The sequence below is a fragment of the Psittacula echo genome (assembly GCF_963264785.1).
Source record: "Psittacula echo genome assembly, chromosome: 1".
Lineage (NCBI taxonomy): Eukaryota > Metazoa > Chordata > Aves > Psittaciformes > Psittacidae > Psittacula > Psittacula echo.
Window position 1 is genome coordinate 152,021,546 of NC_137735.1, and position 23,057 is coordinate 152,044,602.

Genomic DNA, 23,057 nt, shown 5'->3' on the forward strand with positions numbered 1-23,057 from the left:
CACTTTGTTGTCTACCTGGTAGACAGTCCACTTTTGTCCTGTCTACCAGGACCCTGGATCGTTTTCTGCAAAGCTGCTTTGCTGGCTATAAAACCAGCCCCCAGCCTGTGCTGGTGCATGAGGCTGGACTTTGCATTGGCCTTTGCTGAACTTTGTGAGATTCGTATCAGGCTGTTTCTCAGCCTGTCTGAGTTCCTGTAAATACACAGCCTACCCCACGCATGTTAAACAGTACCCTGAATTTTGTATTTGTCTGCAGACTCTAATCCTTTATCCAGACTGCTAATAAAGATGTTAAATGGTATTAGCCCCAGTATCTATCCCCAGGGAGCACTGCTAGTAACTGGTTACTGGCTGGACTTCATACTATTTGTAACGATCCTTTGAGCCAATTTTCTGCCCACTTGTCCGTATCTCATCAATTAGATTATAAGGATACAATTGGAAATGGTGTCAAAGATTGCTGTAGTAAAGGTATAAAGTATGTAGTGCTCTCTCCTTACCCACACAGCCCATCCTCCCATTGGTGAAGGCAGTTGGGTCTTTGAAGCTCATGCTAAATCATATTGGCTGTTCCTAGTCATGTTCTTGTCCTGCATGTGCCTAGAAATGGCTTCCAGGAGGATTTGTTCCGTAGTCTTCCCAGTGATTGACATAAAGCTGACTGGCCCGTAGTGACCTGAAAAGTTGTTCCCTGCCTTCCCTTGAGGTATGTGTGGCTTTTACCTGTCCCCAATAACCCGTCAATAACCTTCCCAAGTTACTGTGACCCTTATAGAGCATGTCCTTTCAGTGATGTTGGCCCTTGGGTGCATGAGCTTGTATGTGTCCAGTTGACATAAGTACTTGGTTCATGTACTTCCTGCGTGTATCTGCCTTTATAATGATTGTGCTCTGCTCCCAGAGACTCTGCTGGTAGGCTTTGCTCCAAGCCAGTAGAATGTGAGCAAGCTCTAATCTGAATACATTAAATCATTCAATATAATAAATCTCTGAGAGTGCACAGTGCTGTCAGATCAGAGCTGGCATTTCATCAGTTAAATTACAGGTAGAATGAGCATATATAGGAGAGAAGGGTCTGAGATGGGATTGTATTCCTGGAGAGGAAGACAAAAATACAGAAGGCAGGTATGGTGCTTTTTAACACAAATGTGGTGTAATCAAGTGCTTTCATGAGGTTGATTTAGTGTGAAGCATTTTGTGAGTTTGTTTTTTCCAAATAATAGTTTAGTACTACAGTAATGGTCCAGAATGTGCTTTTACAAAGCAAGCCAGAATAACAGCGAAGTGAAACTGTACTGTAGACAGGAGGATCTCTTATCTAAAGACCCTAGATAGGCAGATAACGATTAATAGAAAAAAAATTGCTCTTTTTATTTTAAGTAATAGATGTGGAAGTGACCATAGATGACATACATATTACTTTCGTTCAGTCTTACTAAGAGGTTGGCAAACAGTGTACTGTAAATACCAGCACAGGCCATCGTTCCTGAAAGCATTCCTGAATGATTTTCTTTTTATAAGGGAGAAGTCAAAAGGTCGTGTAGTATAAGCTTCAAATTGTATCTCTGGAAAGAGCAATTTGGTCTGAACATACAATCAAAACACAAATGGTCATTCAAAACACTAGCAATGGAAAGATTTACTTTTTTTACTAACTTCTGGTAACAATACTATCACATTTAGAAGCTCATGCAAAAGCATGTTTAACACCAGATCAGGCCTTAGTAGAAACTAGCACATGGCTGGTTGCTCCATTAAATACCTTAATGTGTGTATATAATTTTCGGTTAGAAAAGAAGAGGTGCTACATCTGGTCCTGATTGTGAGATACCAGCTTCTTTGAAGATGAGCAAGTTGATCCTTTCTGAAACCTTTAAAAATCCCCTTTTTTGAAACTTCTAAAAAATTGCTGATAATGGCAGAGACAGAGGGTGAGGATTTTTCACTTCCTGAAAAGGGTCACTGTTAAGAGAGATTTGAGATTAGAATTGTATCATCATTCCCTCATGAAAAGTTGTTAACTGTAGTGTTATTTTTCAGTGAAAGAAGGGTAGCTTTTTCATGTTTACCCAACAGTAAGGGCAAATCCATAGGGATTACTGTGGAACAGCTGATGTGCTGTTTTCATTACATCCCACCTGACCCTTCTGGTACTTTGCTTGCTCATCCATATGCAGTGCAGTAGAGGTCTGCAATGTCTTCACCTGTGAGAAGTAAACCGCTGAATAATTACATGGTTTACGTGTTCCAGCATATGCCATGCCATTATTCCTTGTGGACATTCTTGGCCTGCCAGGTGGCATCATTATGATCATGGAATTAGCTATAGTGGTATCTTTTGGTGGGTTTGCTAGCTTCTACAGTGTCCCTGGAAGACAGATTTGAGGAACTGATGCCTTTCAGATGCACTTACTACTCTGCTGCTGCTATGGGTGGCTTGCATATACATCATCCTGAACAGTAGCTAGCAGAATTGCATACCCCATTTATCCTAATACCTGCATATGATATTTATGAGTTATGGATCTTTAAATATTTGCGCGCAGACTATAATGTGGAGAAACTTAGCTCTTGAATGTTACCTGTATGTTGGAAAGTGTTGATTCTGCTTGAAGATGGGTTAAATCTTTGCTTGCTGCGTGTGTGAGTAGAAATCACCTGTTTCTGTTACCTGGTTGATAGTTTTGGCCCTACACAAGGATTAAGATTTAAGAAAAATTGAAAGGTGTGTACAGCACTTGTAATGACAAGAAGATTGAAGTTCTTCCCTGTTTGAACTGAGGACTGAGAAATCTGTGAGGAGGAAGGAGTTTTGGACCTGGCAAACTCTTAAAGCTGGGTTTAAAAGTCTCTATGAATTTCCACATCCTGGGCTCTCTCGTGTGGAGAGCCTGTCTATAAGGTAGCTTTAGGGTGAGGGTCTCGGGGAGCTGTGAATATTGTTGTCAGACTATACTTTGAGAAAGAAATTTTGAGGCCAGGAGGTAGATGCTATGCACCAGCTTCTTTTCAGTCTACTTCACCCTGCACTGTGTGTGTCTTGAGTTTTTTTGTACATAAATTCTCCATTTGTTTTACTTTGGTTTTTGTGAAGGGTGAAGTGGTAAGTTCCAAGTAAGGAGAAAGATGATGGGGCAAGTTCTTGAGCCTGGAGGGTCCTGTTGAATTTTGCTGTGAGACTGTTGATTGTTTGATTAAAATCAAATCAAAGTACTGGAAGAGATTGACTTGAATATGTAGTATCACCGAGAGTCAATTTCTGTTCTTCATTAGTATTTCCCCTCCCCAAACTGGGAGCCATAGTTGCTTGAGCAGAAACCTGAAGCAAAACTCAATAATGGAAAGTGTACATTTGAGACATTTTATTTCAGTTATTTCACAGTTATTAAAGTAACAGAGTAGGAAATGTAATTGACTGACTGAAGGTTTCGGGTATGCTTGCGCTTTGTTATGTTACAGGAATTGCATGTACTTGCTTCTTTTTAAAATTAAAGAGGTACTGACTTGCTCATTAGACTCCTATTTACTGGGGTGCTAAGGGAAATTGGTTATGTTAATTTTTAATGTGGTAACTGCTTTAAAAACAATGCATTATATTTGTGTGAAAGTAAATTATCATATTTGTACTCATAAAACCAGCATGATGAGGGGCATCTGCTTGATTAGTGTGTTTATAAGATCCTTTTCTAATCGGGCAGTGACCTAGAGAGTGCTATAGTAATTGGTATAAATTTGTAAACTTAAAATCTAGTAACATCTTGCTGAGTTAAATTGATGCAATCCAAATACACTTTTATATTGATGTATCCAGAATAGCCAGATAACTGTTCATAGTCCCATTTATTTCTGTTGGTTATTTGTGATCAACTGAGGTAATCTTTTGTTAAATGTTAGTATGTGGTATTTTTACATGTATAGTGGAGGGTTGTTTTCTGGTTTGTGTTTTTTTTTTTTTTGTGTGTGTGTACAGTATAATTAGTTTTTAACTGTGAACATTTTTGAACTGGGATTCTAAACAGAAGCCATAGCATAATGCAGGTAACCACAGAACTTCCAATGTCTTGTGAAGAAAACCTGTTACATTCAAAGCGGTAGTAAGAAGTCTAATAGCTGGTTTTTTTGTTTTACCTTAGTTTTTAAACAATATATGCTATTTTATGGCATGGAAACAACTGACTAGGAGACACTACATTGGAAATGCTTTGTTGTGTCTTCCTTGTGTAGAGTTCAGTGTTTGCAAATGTCACTCATGCATGTGGGGAGGCTGAATATTTCTTTGATTTGGAGTGAGTTTGTCACTTCTGGAAAGAGAGAAATCGATTGCCTGTAGATGTGATGAGGTTTAGTTTGAAGATAATTGAAGTTGTACCGTGACAAATCCTTCCTATTAATTAATAGGAACAATTTGTTGTGACAAGACCCCCCCCAATTAGCTGACAGTTTATAACCAAAGAATGGGGATTGACTGAAAAAATTTCAACACTTAATGTAATTAAAATAAATGAGAATTGCATTTGGCATGCCTCACTATAGTTATGTGAAAGATATATTTCCATGTCCGTTTGTGCTTATTGAGCATGTTGTATGTTCAAACACTGTAGATATTATTCTGTCTATATTTTTAAAGTAGAAACACTATGTTCAGCAAAGCTTAAATAATTCTGCAGAATTTCACAAATCTCTTAAATTATCTTAAGGCAGTTTCTATGTTGTTTTGGAAAATAATTTAAAGTTGAAAATTTCACTTCTACATTTCTAATGTTATTTTGATAAATTATATATAAACTTACAATTAAGATACTTGGTTATGAATTTATACAGTCATCTTAACCTGACTTTCTGGGAAATCTTGTTGGAGTAGTGTTTTGGTGGAGAGGGAATATTACTACTTGGTAGAACTTAATGTGCTGTCACTTCCCTATTTCTGCTGGCACAGTTTTTCTGCTTCTCTAATCTGTTTTACGTAGTGATAGCACACTTCTTTTAATAGTAGTATCAGAGGAAAAATGGAAATGTTTAGTGTGGGAAGTATGCAGAAATACAAAGCCAAAATAAAAGGGGAAACGTACTTTCAAATTTGGTAGAACAGCATTTTCCAGCAATTTGTGACCTTATGTTAGGAAAACATATTTATTTTGGTTCACAGTGTATTGAACATGATTTCTTTAATTGTTTCCAGAGGTTTTTGGTGTGTTAATGGAATTAAAAAATGGCAAGGTGCCATTTGCAGTTTATTTTTGTGTTTTGCACACAAAACTTGTCAGAAATCATAATTGTGAAATGCAAAGCCTCAATGTTGTATTTTCAGTTTGGCTTGATTCCATTAGAGAACATGACTTTAGTGATTTATGCCGGGAAGTATTTGTGGACAACTGAAGAAAGAATTGCTGTTCCCTCACAGCGGTATGTGATCTCCTTGATGGGATACTCAGCCCCTGGTTGTCTTCCAGCCAGTCTGGGCACATACATGCCTTAACCTGCCTGTCTGCAGCCCCGGGTTCCACCAAAGGTGTGCATGAGGAAGAGGAGGATGCTGTTGGGCTGCGAGGTCATACATAGGGGGAAAGGGGAAGATATGTTGGTGTGGATTATATGGTGTGTTGGGAAGAACGGGGAGAATTGTTGGGAAGGCTTCTTCATGGTATTGCCTTGGGAACCTTTATATATGGCATTTGAGAGACAGGATCCATGGGAAAATGGGTTTTATTCTGATACTCATTGTCAGTGAAAGTGTTAGCTTTCAAATGGAAAATACTGCTACCCAACTGGAAGAACAATGATAATAGTCAAGTGTGTACCACATCCAGTTTATTAACTGGATTTCATTGGTTAGGTGTTAAGTATTAAACATTGATATAATTACTGATGTTCTAAGTTTCTTCAGCATTCCAGCCTGATGAATGTGACAGATTATGCATCATGGTAATTGTTTCACAGTTTGAAACTGTACGGAGACTGGGTAACAGGATTTTGGTTAACTGGTGTTTTTCCTTTGTATTCATAGAACTGGAAGGTATTACAGTGAAAATTGCGATTTCTAAAGATTCTGAATATACCCTTTCTTGTGGAATTCCAGAAGCTACAAAGATTTCGCTTCTGCATTAGCTCTGCTTACCTGAAACATTACGCAAACATTTTTCCTCTGAGACCATGAGTTTTATTTTTCTTCGGTATTTTTATTTGTTTCCAGATATTGATGTATGAAATAGCATCTAAACTATTTATTTTCTTCTCTTCCAGGCTGCTGAATCAGGAATAATAAAAGTGAAAACAATAGCTGCACGTAACAGTGATATTTTGGCAGGTAATTATTTGCAAATGCAATGGGAAAAAAACCCTTGGGTTACAGATCAAAATGCTAAAAAGATGCCTTGCATACATGTACTAATTCTTTATGTCTTTTTTTATGGGCTGTATCAATGATGTTTTACTTCTGGGCACCTAGCAAAAAATTCAGTACCATGAGAAGTGTTTAATACTACTTCTATTTTTTGTTAGTGCTAGACTGATGCTGAGGAAGGTCTCCATTTTGAGTTGTGGCTCTACAGAACAAATCATCCACTTAGAAAAATGGCATGAAATAGTCCAAATTCTCAACGTTTTATTCACTGTCTGTGTTTACCACAGCTGTTGTTGAGTGATCTGTGTGGAGTTCTGGGTATCATCCTCATCTGTGTGTTTAGTATGAGTGTCTAGCCTTTGGACACTTGTACCTGGCAGGCAAAAATCCATCTTGATCTGAGAGAAGGTAATTCAATTTAAGGTGTACCACTGCCTTGAGGAACAGGAGATATCTTGTGAGTTGCAGTTTTGTAAGTGCTTAAAACTGTATCTCTGACTTTCTTCAGCTTTATTAAATAGCTTGTAAATTGGTGGCTTCTTGCCAATTGCTGGTAAAACCTTTGGCCAGATTTGAATGTCCTATATCAATACTTGAGTGTCTACTGAAAGGTCCAAATGAAATAGATGTAAAAGTGTTTCTTCTTTTAAGGTGCTTAAATCTGGTAAGGAGGCACTTTCTAGAATTATTTGAAGTAGCAGTCCCAACCCTCAATATTTCATTTTAATGCCTCTTTTTTATTTGTTTATTTTCTTTGTTTTTACTGCTGTCATGAATGCTGACATAAGTGGGAAAACTATGCCAGGTAATGTCAGCTATATCAAAATACACAAATGAACAAGAGAAATCTCTAGTTAGCCATTTGCGAAGCTGTCAGCGTTCTTTGGCGTATTTCTGTGTGAAGAGCTTTATATTTTAGAAAGCTGGTTTGTAATCCTGCAAAATTCTTTGATTTTAAATCTTCATTTCAAAGTGAAGAGATGTGAAGGGTCGTTGATTCTGGGCATGGATAGGCAGTCTTTACTGTTGTCTTTTTGAGGGAACACTTTCTGTTATTTGGTCAGATTTTGTAACCACTTTTCCTTTGGAAGTTCTCAACTAGAATGTAGTTCGTGTTTATTTCATTCAGCAAAAAAACTACAGTTTTTTTTGTTATGAGATTTGGAAAACCTGCAGATCCTGAAAGTTATTTTGATTAGTTAATCTTTGCTAATAGGATAGTAATGTTTTTCCCAGTGAGAAACTGTGAAACAGAGGGGAACATATACTTTGCCTGCATATTATCCTAACATTCCATAGTTTAAACATAAAGCCATTAAAAAGTTCTAATTCTTTATGGACCCTTGTATTTTTTGAGGTATCAGTTGTAACCTAATCTTGTAGATACGTTAATGTCAAGGTCTCTTTTGTCTCCTATCTGTCTCCTATCTGTAGTGGCTTTTTTTGAGGAAAATAGTGTGTATACCTTAGGAATAATAAAGCTGCAAAAGGCTACTATAATTGTGAAATCTAGTGAAGTAGATAACTTTTGACTGCTAGGTGATTTAAGACTATCTACTAGACATTCTAGTAATCCTGCAAGTATTTTGACCAGGATATGTTTTTTTAGTTTGTACTTTGATGTAAACTGCCATTTCACTAAAATAGGTGAACACAACTATATCAAGTCGGCTTGAATAAGTTGACCTGATGCTTTCTTGAAGCATTACACTGTGAATGGTTACAATTTTAGAGCCATAGATGCAATCTTAAGGTCTTCACTAAAATGTTAAAAAACTTTATTGTGTCTGGTGAGATGTGCTTAACTTGGCAGAACTCTAAGGTCATAGATCTAACTTCTTTCTCTTGGAAAAGTTAAGCTGAGCAGTTTCAAAGTCTTCATTCTTAGCAGTCTGTACATGCTTTATAATTTATTTATGAGGATTTGGGTGATTTCAAAGGAGAAGTCAGCCTGTGCTTTATATCATTGGAGGTAAATGTGAGAAATTATTTCCATGTGACTCTGAGATACGCAATTTATATTTCTGTTCTAGAAGTTCTTTTAATCAGAATAGTAGTTAATCAGAATTATTATCTTGCTGATGGAATGAAGGAGTAAATTTTTACATCCCAAAACTTTTTTTTTTTAATGTGATTCATTATGATAGATTTCTTTTCCAATATGTATTTACACAATTTTGGTAGCAAAATGGAAGCAGACCTTGATGTAAGAAAACTTCTGTGTATTTAACACTGAAGCTAGTATAATGATCAGTACCAAACCAGGTCTACAAAACATTAATTTTTCAGCTTCATAGAGTAAAAATCCTTGTATAGATCTTGTTGGGAGATTGTTTTTAATAGATTATAAGAAAAATACTGTAAAAGGTTTAAATTTTTCTTTGTCTTATTAACTCTTATGCCATTTTTGCCATTCTTAGAACATTTGTGCCCATGTTAGAGTGAGCTCTCTTGGCAAGGTGTTGTAAATGTTCATAGACTATACAGGCAGCTTAGACATCTAGGTCACACATAGATACTGACAATTAGATGCCTAAATTACATGTCTTAATTGGAAACAAACTTCTGGTTTTGATGAAGTAGCCAATGTTTTGTTTTTAATTTGAAAATTGAAATAATGCATCTTGAAATAAAAGCAGATTGTTAAACAGGCAGTAAACCTATGTATTCATTCACATTTATGCTGACATTTTAATTGGTTTTGATTAGGTGTTTGGTGCAAGGTCAGCCTCTGTCAGATGTAGAGCCAATACTGGCTCTAAAGAGGCTGCTGAAACTATGACTATATATATGTAAATATCACCCTGTAAGAGCTATTACCTTAGAGAAAGTTGGTATCTATACTAGCCTATTCTTTTCACAGTAACTTGCTAGTAATATTAATTAGTGCTTAAGTTGAAAAATATCACTAAAATGTATTTCTGTAGCTTTTACCTTGATGTTTCACTTCAGATTGCTCAACAGAAAAAATAAAGTAGATCATGTTTGCATTTTTATGTAAGAATGTGGTTTTTGTTTGTGGTGCGATCTGTGCTCTAAAAACGTGTGAAACTTTTTCATGAACATGTTTCTCACTACACATAGACTAAAACACAGTGTATACCATTCAGATTAAGGACACACTGAACTTCAAACTGTGAGGAAATTTTTATTACCTGACATGGTAATGAGCAGCTACAATCTTATAAGTTTGCGTGAATCAACAGCCATGCCTGCAGAGAAGCACTCAGCAGTCAGATTCACGCTCTCCTGTCATCTTTCAGAAATACTTTATTTTTAAATTTTGTGAACTTTATCTCAGATTTCCAGAATTACTTTTATGGGGAAAAACTTTTTTCAATAACTCTGTGGAATCTTGTATTCACTGGGGGGAAGTATTTTCCTCCTTAAAAAAAAAAAAGTAATTCATGAAACTTGTGTTTTCTCCTGACAAAGCTTCATTTTAAGAAGCTGCCCTTTCTCACTAAAACACTGGTTGAGAAATTCACAGCCAGGTGTATGTACCCAGGATACAAACAGTCCAGCCTCTTTCTCCTCCTGTTTTGTTGGAGGCATTTTGCTATTCCCCTTGTGTGCCCTTGCCTTGGAATGTCTGTACCACACTGTTGCCTTTGAATTTGGTGCTGAGGTGAAGCAGAGCAGAAGGCAGCTACCAGCATGAGGCCTGTCACCACTGCAAGGCCAGAAAAAAGTTCTGGGATGGACAGAACCTTACATCTTCTTACTAACCAGAGCGGGTGTTCTGGATTTGGAAAGAGAAAGTTATTGAGTGTGTAAGGGAGAAGGTGCTTGGGATTAAGAGTAATTGTGGAGGAAGATGTGGCAGCTCAGTGACTGTCTTCACTTTGCTTTTCTTTATGGTGCAAGAGTAAGTCCCAAATTTCCAAGATTGGAAATTGCTTTTGGTTAACAGGTATGATTAACAAATTTTGCATTGTATTTTTCAAAGTATTAAATGTTGACTGCTTCTGTGTCTCTCTTTGAAAGCATTAAAAGAGAACAGCTCAGAGGTAGTTCAGCCTTTTCTAATGGGTTGTGGAACAAAGGAACCAAAGATCACTCAGCTGTGTCTAGCAGCCATACAGAGGCTCATGTCCCATGAAGTTGTTTCAGAGGTAAGATCAGCCTTTATATAAATACATAAATATTCCAGTGTGAGAATACTCAAACTGAAGGTGAATGCTGTTTTTAAGGGGCTGTTTATGTTATTATGAGTGTAGTCTGCAAAATATTTCACTTATATCTGTTTTTAAGAAATGGAAATTTAAAAGGAAACATTTTTGACCGTTAAAAAAAAAAAAGAAAAATTAAAATTAAAAAAGAGGTGCTAAACCATCAGTTACCTCTAGAAGGAAATGAATGAAAATTCAAACCAGTTCATTTAGTTTGCATTCTTACACTGCAGGAACAGAACATGTCCTTGATAAATAAAATTCTGCAAGTTGTATTCACAACGTTTACTCTGTTTGATAACATTATGTATTATGTGGTTTTTTACATTTTAATTTTAAAAATAAGATTAAATGGGTGCACATTTCCTGCAACTGTCAATGTCATGATATGTTACGCTACTGCATATATAGTGTGTTAAGAAGCTGGTGAAAATAATACTGTGCTTGCATAATGTAAAATTACACTGTTTTTTCTTCAATATGAATGACTTTTGAGAGTAAAAAGTCTTTGTACTGCTTCTTTTGTATTTTCAAGTAGAAAATAAAGTGTGCATTTTAATTTGAAATACGCACTAAGAGATAACTGCTGTCAGTTCTTTAAAAATACCTTGGGAAGCTTGTGACAATGAAATTGGCTTTGTATTCTCAGTGTGGTCCCATGGTATAAACAAACAGGCAAGTACAGTTATGAAATGCATTTATGACAGTGCTGTGCTTATATGTGTACACATGATATACCAGTGTGTAAGCATCTTAATTGTTGGTAAAAAATTATTTCTTTGTAGGCTGCAGCAGGAAACATTATTAATATGCTTTGGCAACTAATGGAAAATAGTCTTGAAGAACTTAAATTGCTCCAGACAGTTCTTGTACTTTTAACAACCAATACAGTTGTGCATGATGAAGCACTGTCCAAGGTAAGAATTTGTTAGTGGCAACCAAGTACATACAGCATAGTACGTGCAATATCCAAGAAGAAAAACAGAGATAAATTTTACATATAAAGCATTTGTAATTAATGGAAAAGGAGGGGCTTTCTTGATTCTGTTGTGTCCCTATTGTCTTATATCTATACTCTGAAAACAGGATTTCTTCTAGGTTCATTTTCAATTTGTTTTTTAATTCCTCCATAATAACGCATTTCTTTCTTAATGTCCAGAGATGTAAGATTGTGTTGTAAAATTTCAGACTAACATGGGGATACCATCTGAGCAGACTCCACAAGTCATTTACATGAAAAAGCAGCAAAAGAAAATTCTGAATCTTGTATGGCTTAGAGCATGTAGCACTATGGCCAGGTGCGGTTGAGGTTCATGCAAGTGCAAGAACATGGAATAAGAACAAAAGAACAAGAAATACAGGGTTCACTATCCATAGAGATGTTAATTTTCAAAATTCATTATAGAATAAGTAAGTATTAAACTATGTTAGATGTAATACAAAATCCAGTGGAAACCAATGTTCAGGTCACTGCCGGCACAATGACACTTTGAAAATACGCACTTTAGAGAGGAATAATTGCAGTTGAGGCAACATGGTTGTGAAAGTATTGTGATTTTAATGTAGGTGAGGAATGGCATTTTACCTTTGAAGTTGACTGACCTTTCTGTGATTAACCTTATAATCCGAATGTCCTTTTGACGTTAATGTTCACGCACCTTGTTTTATGTGGTTGAGTACTGTGTGTTTCTGTATGGTAATTGTAGTTTTATTAGCACTTCGTAATACTTCAGTTAATGCCAGTTCTAGATTATCTTTATAGAGGATTAGTAAAGAGTATTTGGCTAGGATAATAAAACTTACTCTGATTCTTCAAGTTTAAAATGATCAAAACAATTTTTTTTCAGGCAACCTTTTGACGAACTAGTGGAAAGAATTCCTCAATCAGTAGCTAAAAGATGAAAATATATTGGTTTTTTTTTTTTTTTTCTTCTCTCCCTTTCAGGCAATTGTACTTTGTTTTCGATTGCACTTCACAAAAGATAATATCACAAATAACACTGCAGCAGCTACAGTGAGGCAGGTAGTTACTGTTGTATTTGAGAGGGTGGTTGCTGAAGATGAACGATACAAAGGTGGGCATACTTCTTACTCTGCTTTCTTGTGTTTATCTTTTTTTAATTAAAGAAGTAGTAAAATGTTTATAAACATTATAAAAAAATCAGTCATTAATCTTTACTGTCTTTTATAAATTTACTTGTATTCAGACAAGATGTAACCCTTAGCCATTGTGTCAGTCCAAGTCAGTACATCAGTGTATGAAACTTAGATATTTTTCAAGCTGTGAGAACTGGTCTTCACATGAGTATTGTGAAGGAATTTGAGGTGAACATGTTATTTATGGTGAAGATAACTTAGATTACAGAGTGTGAAATACACGTCAGTAGTTTTGAAGAGAGCATTTGTTGGAAAGAAGTGCTTGGTATTGATGATCCTTGGTATTCAATGTAATGTTTATTTCAGTAGACATGAAAACTTGCAGTAGAATTACCTGGCCATTCTCCTAGAATCTTTATGTAAGAACACTTAGTTTGTGCTTGATTTTCAACAGTTTCTTTGTTAACAAAACTGAGGTTTGTTTTCACACAGATACTACTGACCAGCCAGTTGCAGTTCAAGGAAATAGTAACAGAAGATCTGTCAGTACACTGAAGCCATGTGCTAAGGATGCGTATATGCTTTTTCAGGTAGTTGGGGAGCATATGCTTATACATTTGCAGTTATGATTGGGTGTTTCTACATCTCTAACAAATTTCAAAAATTTGCTGTTGGCATATTGACAAGGTCTTTAACCAGAGCCTCAGGCTTTCTTACATGCATTTATTGTAATTGGCAGTGATATGCGTATCCCAGGGAGGTGACTGGAAAATGAAGAAGTGGCAGTCTAGGAATATGTTTTACTATACATCTTAAATAACAGCTAAACATGCATGTCTGTGTTAAAGTGAAGATTCTTTTTTCTGTGAGCCAAATACTGCTACTGTAAGTCAATCTTGATTCTTGTGCTTGGTATTGTACATTAAAGTTCCGTATATGATAAATAGTAGCAGTTGTATTCATCACACCAGTTAAAATCTTCTTGACTTAGCAAATTTACTGGTCTTAAGATATTTTTGAGGGCAGGAATGAACACAGTTGCTACAAGCATGTCAGCAAAGTTTAAAATTTCTTTTTTAAAGTTTTTGCTTAAAAATTTAAGTAAAAGTATTTGGGAAAAAGTTATATTGAAATTGGACAATCCCTCATAACAAAAGAGGGAGAGAGTGTAGATTTTGTTGTAGACTTGGTAAACTTATGGCAGTATAGGACTGTGCAGAGAATGTAAATGTTATTGTATTTCTTTTTAAGGATCTTTGTCAATTAGTTAATGCTGATGCTCCCTACTGGCTTGTGGGTATGACAGAAATGACCCGGACATTTGGCCTTGAACTTCTTGAGTCAGTCCTTAATGACTTTCCACAAGTGTTTTTACAAGTGAGTAGTTCTTGGAGGGAAAATAGGAAGACTTTTCATACAGGTATTAAAATCTACACTTCGTTAACTCCTCTTTAATTTACCATGAGTACTACTTTTCAGAAGGAATTGTAGCTTTTACATGTTGGGGTTTTATGACAGAGAAATACTCTGTGCTTTTTGTCCACTTTTTTTTCTATTCCCATACACTTGATTTGTGTTTGTGCATTTTGTAGAGCATGTTTTACTCTGTTTCGCTTTTTGTTTTGCCATTTTAATCTCCTCCAAAGATGCATTTTCTGATCTTGCATGATTTATGACAGCTCTGTTACTTAGTTTATGGCATTGTTATTTCTACATAAACATTAACCTCGGCCCACTTGCCAAACAGCAAGAATCATGACTAGGAACTGTGTAGGTCTACTACATATAAATGCAGCATGATCCTACAGTCACGCATTTTAGGAGACAGGAGCTAAATTAAAAAAATAAATATATAATGAATGATGTATTAGCAGCATATTTCAGTTTACAAAGTACAATAAGAGGGGTGCAGGGTATGAACCTGACCATACCATTTCATCATGCTATTTGGTAGCTTTGCAATGATGTATGCTGTTCTTCCTTTTCATTTCCTGAGTGTGTAATTTATACCACGATTTACATAACTCAGGGTGCTTGATCATAGCAGCAAATATAAATAAGATGCATAATCAGAGCTACTGGTAGAAACTAAAGATTATCTGCTTAAAATTTGTTCTGTTTTCTTTTTCAGCATCAGGAATTCAGTTTTCTTCTTAAAGAAAGAGTTTGCCCTCTTGTTATAAAGCTCTTTTCCCCAAATATCAAATTCAGGCAAGGTTCCAGCACGTCATCTTCCCCAGCACCAGTAGAAAAACCATACTTCCCCATCTGTATGCGTTTGCTGAGAGTAGTTTCTGTTTTGATTAAGCAGTTTTACGGTTTGCTGGTAAGAGTATGTTCAATTTGTCTTTATACAATTCTGTTTTTCTATGTGTATGCCAGTACTGTGGTCAGTAATAGTATTAATTAGTTCTTGGGAACTGTTCATATATACTGAAGGAAGAGAAGTCTAAATATTATTTTCTTTTTCTGTGTGTTTGCATTTACATGTATTCTGCATGTATGATTTTATTAAACGTGAGCTTGTATAAATTCTCAGGTTAGATTAGCTGTTACGTTTTCTGTACTTGACTGCCTTTCAGTTAAAGTTTTGGGAACCTTCTGAGTTTATATGGTTTGCTGGCTTTAGATACTGTTGATTGCTTGTTAATACTTGCTAAGAGGCTTTTGACTTGTGTTGCAGACGCTGTTGACAGAATGTGCATGAAAACCACGTTTAGCTGTTCTTACCTCCTGAATTTTAGATATCTTCTAAAGAAGAATTTTTTTTTTCTCATTTCATTTTTTACTCTGTCACATGTAAGGACTTCATTGCAGTGTCTTTGAGGAATTTAATTCCTTCAGTACAATTGCGTATGGGGCGTTAGCTTGACAAAAATACTATGATTATTAGTCATGTTTTTTATGTAATTTTTAGTACGTGTTTGTTGAAGGGATTTTTTAGATCCTGTGCTAAACTTCCTGGGATAGGACTTCTAGGATGAAACAGAAAGTTTTTTTAGAAAATATCTGGAGGAGGGTTTTTCTTTTTATTTAATGGCTATAAACTATATCTTTTAGGTAACAGAATGTGAAATCTTTCTGTCATTGCTGGTTAAGTTTCTGGATGCAGACAAACCACAGTGGCTGAGAGCTGTTGCAGTAGAATCTATTCACAGGCTTTGTGTGCAGCCTCAGCTATTAAGGTATTAAATATATTGAGTTTCACTTTTACATAACATTTAAGAAATCTTTTTATTTTTATCTGGTGGAAAATGCTTTCTAAAACATTGTAAATATGTAGAAACTTAAATGCAATAAACTCTTCAGGATATTTTTAATAAAGCATTAGACTATGCTTATTATCCAGGAAGGGCTGAATTACTGTTACTTGCGTGTTCCAAACCCTCTTTCTCCTACCAGTATCAAAGGAGCATTTACCTAAAACTAAATATGTTAATTTACCTAAATATTTGCAGTTAAAATGTGCTGTAAGTCTGCACTTTCATGGGAGGGGGCAAGGAGTTGCCGTTACAATATGCTTTTAGTCCCTAATTTGTCAAAATACTTACTGTATCTTCTAAAATGCTTTCCAGGTCCTTTTGTCAGTCGTATGATATGAAGCAACATTCCACTAAAGTTTTCCGTGATATTGTGAATGCACTGGGGTCCTTCATCCAGTCACTATTTCTTGTACCAAGCACAGGGAATACATTGGCAACACCAAACCAAACTGGTAAAGCCTTGTCCTTACTATAATCTTAATTTTACAGCATTGAGTAATAAAAATTCTGATTTGATTCAGTATATGTGTTTGGCTTGATACAGTTCTGTACTTCTCTGTTCACTGAGGTGGAAAAATAGCTTGAAACAAACCAGTGTTTTCAGGTCTGGTACAACAGGTGATTTTATCTGTCTGTCTGGTGGGCAAGATGTAGCTCCCAGTCAGCAGAGCAAAGCTTTTACAGCAACCAAGCTCCTTGGTTCACAACTTTTCTAAGAGAAATTCTGAGGAAATTATTTCTTATTTCTAGTATATTTCTTTCTCCTTGGGTGGGGATGTTGTTTATGGCAGTGTGCAATGGAAGTAGTAAAACAGTGTTTGCTTCCTTCTGGAAGGCAATCACTAGTTCTTCTGGATGTTCAGGGATGAAACTGGCCTGAGGAAGCCAAGGGGTAAAAAGAAAGATCTTAGTTTTACAGGTTATCTCTGCTTTTTCTGTAATGTGAAAACAGGGACCTTGCAAATCATCTAATTCCAACCCCTCTGCCATGGGCAGGAACACCTTCCACTAGATCAGGTTGTTCAAAGCCCCTTCCAACCTAGCCTTGAACACCTTAGACTGCTGTAGTTGGTTTTTGCGGCTCAGAGTACAGCCAAGTAGTTGTTTTGTAGGAGAAGTTGAAAGCTGCATCTACCAAAGCTTTGTACCTCTTCTGTTATACTGGTGTAATGTTTACCACTTCAAGGAGTTATGTTGATATAAAAATAGTTGTATATGTCTGATTGCTCAATGGGATCACAGAAAATGACACCAGTCTGTGTTTGTGTTAGTGGCAACATTTGATTAACTGCTTCTGTTTTACAGCATGACTTTGTTGTTTCGATCTGTTGAGCTTTACTGTGTTAAAAGGTATACGTAGTTTTCAGGGTGTATTCATATTGCCCAAATTAATAGTTTAGTCTCGCTATATATTAAAAGCAAGCACACCAAAAAGGCAGTTGTTATGTTGATGTATTAGGTGCTAATAAGTTCATGGGGACTCTGCCTTTCTCTCCACATTGTCTGTGCAGTGAGTCTAAACATGTGATACCTACTCCTAGTAAGTATAGACCTCCTCCTATACGTGGGAAGTGTACATATACAGAATTCCTTGTCCCTTTATCTCCTTTTTTTGGCTTTCTAAATTGGAACCAAAATCTGTTCTTTTCTAGCTGTTGGTTGGCATGTTGTCAGCTCTTCCCTGAATCAGTTTGTTTTTTACTATCTTGCCATGGAACAGGTTCAAACAGTGCAGTTTTCTTTCAGTCTCTTCTTGTGTCTTTTTCATGTCTGAAATCTTTAAAGCGTATTCTTGGAACTATTAACCTCTCTTTCCTACTAGATGTTCTAGATGCAGCTATTCAAATAATAATAATCAAGCAATAGCACTAAAATATATATTGTTTCATCAAAACCAGTGAAAGTTTAGCTCTTCTGCAGAATGTGATGAATGCTGCTGTTTCTTTTACATATAGATTTTATTCTGACTGAAAATAAGGTAGCTATCATCAATCAGCTGTGTCTTTTAAACTAATTACTTTGCACATAAGATCGTGTTTCAGACAGCAGAGGGAGCTCAAAAATACTTTTTTCTGTTGGTGGTGGTTTTTATTACTGAGCAGGGTGACTCAGATTCTTTCAGTATCTCAAATTAAAAACTAAATATATAAAAAGGGTGTTGGCTGATCACTAAAATTAGATGGGTTAATTTTATCACTTTGTTTTTCTGAACAGGAAGCAATGCATCGGGGAATACTGGCTCAGCACAAACTAGCCCAGGAGTGCTTGGAATGGGAGGAGGTGCAACTGTATTACCTGCCTTTGAATACAGAGGCACTTGGATACCTATCCTGAATGTAACAGTACAAGGCAGTGCTAAAGCTACCTAGTAAGTACCTCTATGTTTTTGAAAACGTATATGACAAATATTTTTATTTCCAGCTTGATGGTTTAAGGATTTTTTTATTAGGGAATATTGAGGTTTTCATTTCAATGGCATTGAGGTATGTTCTGGATTTTCTTATTGGCGGTGCCATGAAATGTTCTGATTTTTCACCATTTTGCCTGTGTGCTTTGAATTCTGATCCAAATGTCCCCTATGGCTTTAGCATCTGTTGGATTTTTTTTTTCTACCATACTGTTCCTGTATTAACTCTTCACTTTTAGGCCTCACTACAGTATATAACAAATTTAGCACACTTTTTGCTGGGTTGTATAATGGCAAACATGGGGGGTATTAAGCAAATGAGGCATCACTGGGACTGAAAAAATAGCTTTCTTAAACCAGCTTTATTCTATTTACAGTTCTTATTGAACAGGATATTGTGGTAGATAATGGCCAGGTCATTCCAAACAATATATTGACCTATTTACAAAGGTTAGTCTGTGAGTGCTTCTTAGAATGACCAATTATTTTGTCATGACTTTGTGTAATGGAGATCATGTTCTCTGTTTAAAGCTGCAAGAGAGTTGTGGTCAATGGGGCAGAATCTAGCTGGAGGTCTGTGACTAGTGGAGTCCCTCAGGGGTTGGTGCTGGGGCCAGTGCTGTTTAGTATTTTCATCAACGACCTGGATGAGGGAACTGAATGTACCCTCAGCAAGTTCGCTGATGACACTAAACTGGGAGGAGTTGTTGACACACCAGAAGGCTGCGTTGCCATTCAGCGAGACCTGGACAGGCTAGAGAGTTGGGCGGGGAGAAACTTGATGAAATTCAACAAGGGCAAGTGTAGAGTCTTGCATCTGGGGAGGAACAACCCCATGTACCAGTACAGGTTGGGGGTTGACCTGCTGGAAAGTAGTGAAGGGGAAAGGGACCTGGGGGTCCTGGTGGATGGGAGGATGACCATGAGCCAGCAATGTGCCCTTGTGGCCAAGAAGGCCAATGGCATCCTAGGGTGCATTAGAAAGGGTGTGGTCAGTAGGTCAAGAGAGGTTTCCTCCCCCTCTACTCTGCCTTGGTGAGGCCGCATCTGGAATATTGTGTCCAGTTCTGGGCCCCTCAGTTCAAGAAGGACAGGGAATTGCTTGAACGAGTCCAGTGCAGAGCCACAAAGATGATGAAGGCAGTGGAACATCTGCCTTATGAGGAGAGGCTGAGGGAGTTGGGTCTCTTTAGCTTGGAGAGGAGGAGACTGAGGGGTGACCTCATCAATGTTTACAAATATGTAAAGGGTGAGTGTCAGGATGATGGAGCTAGGCTTTTCTCAGTGATGTCCAGTGATAGGACAAGGGGTAATGGGTGTAAACTGGAGCATCAGAGGTTCCATGTGAACATCAGGAAAAACTTCTTTACTGTGAGAGTGACAGAGCACAGGAACAGGTTGCCCAGGGGGTTTGTGGAGTCTCCTGCGTTGGAGATATTCAAGGCCTGGCTGGACAAGTTCCTGTGTGATGTACTCTAGGTTACCCTGCTCTTGCAGGGGGGTTGGACTAGATGATCTTTTGAGGTCCCTTCCAACCCTTGGGATTCTGTGATTCTTTCAAAATAGTGGAAGTTTTTTTCATGTCAGTCATGACCCTTGAAGGTAAATCTCTTCCAAATTAGAATTGCCCGTGAAATGTGAGCATAGTAATATTCTGTGTAATCAGCAAATAGCCTGGTTCTCAATACTTTTTAAAGGTAGAAAATCCTTTATCTGCCTTTGAGACGCAGGATAAATTCATTCTCAGATTTCAGTAGTTTAACATATATGTGTTGACTTGACTTCTTGTTCCAGCAGTGCCATGAATGTTATTTTAGGTTATCTGACTGTGCTTAAGAAATGCAAATTTTTAACAAAGGCGAATGAAAGTTTGTGCTTTGGTCAGCTACTACAACCTACTGCTTTCCTTCCTTTTCTTTTTTCTTATGTGCTGTTCTTAACTGGAGGAGGAGCATTGTAGCATCATCACAGTCTCCTGTGATTCTGTATTTATATATATTTATATATATTTTTTATATATATATATTTTTAATATATTATATATATTTATATAAATTCTGCACTTGCTTTACTTTTGTATCTGTCCAGTGACTCCATGATTCCCACTGAGTAATATTTGTTGATTTTTTTTCTCTTCTGTGTAAGGTTATGGAATTGTCACTAGAATGTCTTGTCAGCAGTTTTTTCTACTATCTTGTACTTTTGTCTGCAGTCCCTGCATGTAAGGAGATGATTAATTGTAGATTTGAGTCACATCCTAGCATCCTACTGCTACCATTAGATATTCATACAATGGCCATGTCTCTCTTTTCTACACAATGATTTAATTTAGATACGATGTATGAACAGAGCTAGTACAGGCCTTTTTGCCAGTATAGGCCTGAAACTTCCCAGACCACTATGACTTGTCTTCCTCTTTACACGAGGAAGTAAGTGTTTTTGAGAGGAATACACAAAGTCTATAAAATTGATTAAGAATTTCAATTAGAACTATATATATGCACACACACTTATTTGTAGATACAGGGTGAAATGTTGACCATTTGATTTACCTGTACTGTCTATGCCCGGGTATCTCAGGCAGCCATCTTCAGGCAGTTGGAGGTAATACCTGCAGTGTTACATATGTGAGAGAAGGAAAATCCTTTGTGCAGAAAGGAATGGTGACACTACCTTGTAGAAGTGTCTTTGGTATGCTGTAGCTGGAATGCGTAGTCTTTTGAAGAGTAGTTTGTAGAGGAAATAAGGAAATAGTGTTTGTTGCAAAGCAGGTAGTTTTTGCAACAGACTGTCTGCCCTGTGGCAGCTACAGTCTGTTTCCTGTTGGGTTCGTAACTCAACAGATCTTCGGAAGAGACAATGAGGCTGCAGTTCCAGTACAGTGATGTTTTAATTGATTGCATAGTTTTTAAGCAGTGAATCATGTAGACATTTCCATTTTATACAGATAGCTTCCGTTGTTTACCTATGCATGTAGGTGATGAATATTTGCTCATATATTATCCAGCTATGACAGGCTTTGCTGGTCATATGGACTCAAAGATAATGATAATGGAACATCTGATTTGTTCTTAGTTTGTTACTAGTGTGTTCGCACTGTCATGAATTTCTGACCTATTTCCTCTGTTGTTCCTGTGTAGTTCTGTGTTTTTCCTATGTGTTCTTCTGAATGGTTTCTGTTGCAGTGGTTTTAAGTAAAATAATAATGAAAGGAGAATAATTCATTCAGTGATGCCTGCTGGGTTGCCCAAGGAAGTTGTGAATTCTCCATCCCTGGCAGTGTTCAAGGTCAGGTTGGACAGTGTCTTGGGTGACATGGTTTAGTGCAAGGTGTCCCTGTCCATGGCAAGGGGGTTGGAACTGGATGATTTTAAGGTCCTTTCCAACCTTAACTATTCTGTGATTTGCAGATATAAATACTGTACTTGGAGTTTGTTCCCTTTCATTTACTTTTTTATTTAGTGACTCATTTATTCTTTTACTTAATGACTTAATCAAGAAAGTTTTGGGTTTTTTTTCTTGAGTTGCTATAGATCTTGAAGGATGGTATTTGGTGCCTGTTTGTACTTAACATTCATCTGTAATCTTGTTTTTTATTGTTTTTAATCACAGTGGTACTGTTGCACACTTACTTGTCACGCTTCAATCTTTTAGTTTGGAAATGCTGGACAAAGTAGAGCCACCTACGATTCCTGAAGGCTATGCCATGTCAGTGGCATTTCACTGTTTACTGGATCTTGTCCGTGGTATCACTACCATGATTGAAGGAGAGTTGGGAGAGGCAGAAACAGTCAGTCAGACCACAGCAGAGACATCTTTGTTACCGACACAGTCTTCAGAGCAGCAAGACTTGCAGTCTGTATCTGACCAATCAGAGAAAGAACTAGGTATTTGAAAATGCAAATACTATTTAAATACAGAAGGTTTACCTAAAGCAAATTAAAATACATGCTTTGTTGTTTAATTTTATTGTTTCTAAATTGTGTGTAAAAACTTGTAATGAAGTGGGGGGGTTTTTTTGTTTGTTTTTTGTAACAGAACAGCAGCAGTCTCTAAAAAAATACTTGATGTACTGCTTCTTTCCTATATAGTACCTTAGCCATGGAATCCTTATAGTCGACTAATACTGCTTCACGTGTGGGATGTAAGAGAAAGATAACAGGCATTCTGTTCTCCAAAATTACTATTCTGCCTTCTGCTTAAAGCTGAGATCCAAGGTTGCAAGAGACACCCTGACTGGGATGAAATGTGGCAATTAAGACCACATTAAAGAATATATTTCTAGAACAAGATAAAAAGATGAACATTTTAATGGAGAGATTTCAAGTAAGATTGAAGTACTTAGGGAAGAACTTCTTTAAGAGCAGAACAAATAGGAACTGAGGCATGTATTTGTGCAGCATATGAGGAGTCTGTATATGTACTTACAGAAATACTTGTGTCTCGGGAGGGATTTTGAGTTGTGTATGAGTGAGCGGAGACCGTAGTGCTGCAGGTTGTACCCAGGAGGAGAGGAAAGGGACCTGTCTCGAACACAGTGGAGCTATCCAGGGTGCTGCAGTCATGAATGCACCGGCCCAGCCTAGGATTCTGGCATGGCCTGGTGCAGGGGGAAAGGTGTGGAAATTATACTGGCAGGTTATATGCCTGTAATTTTTTCCTATTAGAGTAAAGAAATAGAAAATAAAAAATAAAGTGAATTATAAATACCAGGGGGAGAGTATTTTTGGCTTCACAGCAAAATTTCAGTGAGTTTCTTGTCCCACATTCATGTG

General features: G+C 36.9%; 1 protein-coding gene across 6 annotated transcripts in view; it reads left to right on the forward strand.

Moving 5' to 3' along the window:
- The window catches only part of MON2 (MON2 homolog, regulator of endosome-to-Golgi trafficking), a 73,410-nt gene that overhangs the window by 8,836 nt on the left and 41,517 nt on the right, over positions 1-23,057 (forward strand). For 4 of the 6 annotated variants that reach the window (XM_080621987.1, XM_080621988.1, XM_080621989.1 and 1 more), the window contains exons 2-12: positions 6,244-6,307; positions 10,331-10,458; positions 11,301-11,432; positions 12,461-12,590; positions 13,105-13,202; positions 13,864-13,989; positions 14,744-14,938; positions 15,673-15,797; positions 16,188-16,327; positions 18,090-18,243; positions 21,895-22,169. In XM_080621987.1, the coding sequence (XP_080478113.1) occupies positions 6,244-6,307; positions 10,331-10,458; positions 11,301-11,432; positions 12,461-12,590; positions 13,105-13,202; positions 13,864-13,989; positions 14,744-14,938; positions 15,673-15,797; positions 16,188-16,327; positions 18,090-18,243; positions 21,895-22,169 (1,567 nt within the window). The remainder of the gene's footprint in view (positions 1-6,243; positions 6,308-10,330; positions 10,459-11,300; positions 11,433-12,460; positions 12,591-13,104; positions 13,203-13,863; positions 13,990-14,743; positions 14,939-15,672; positions 15,798-16,187; positions 16,328-18,089; positions 18,244-21,894; positions 22,170-23,057) is intronic. The other 2 variants (XM_080621990.1, XM_080621991.1) reach the window with 1 other exon arrangement.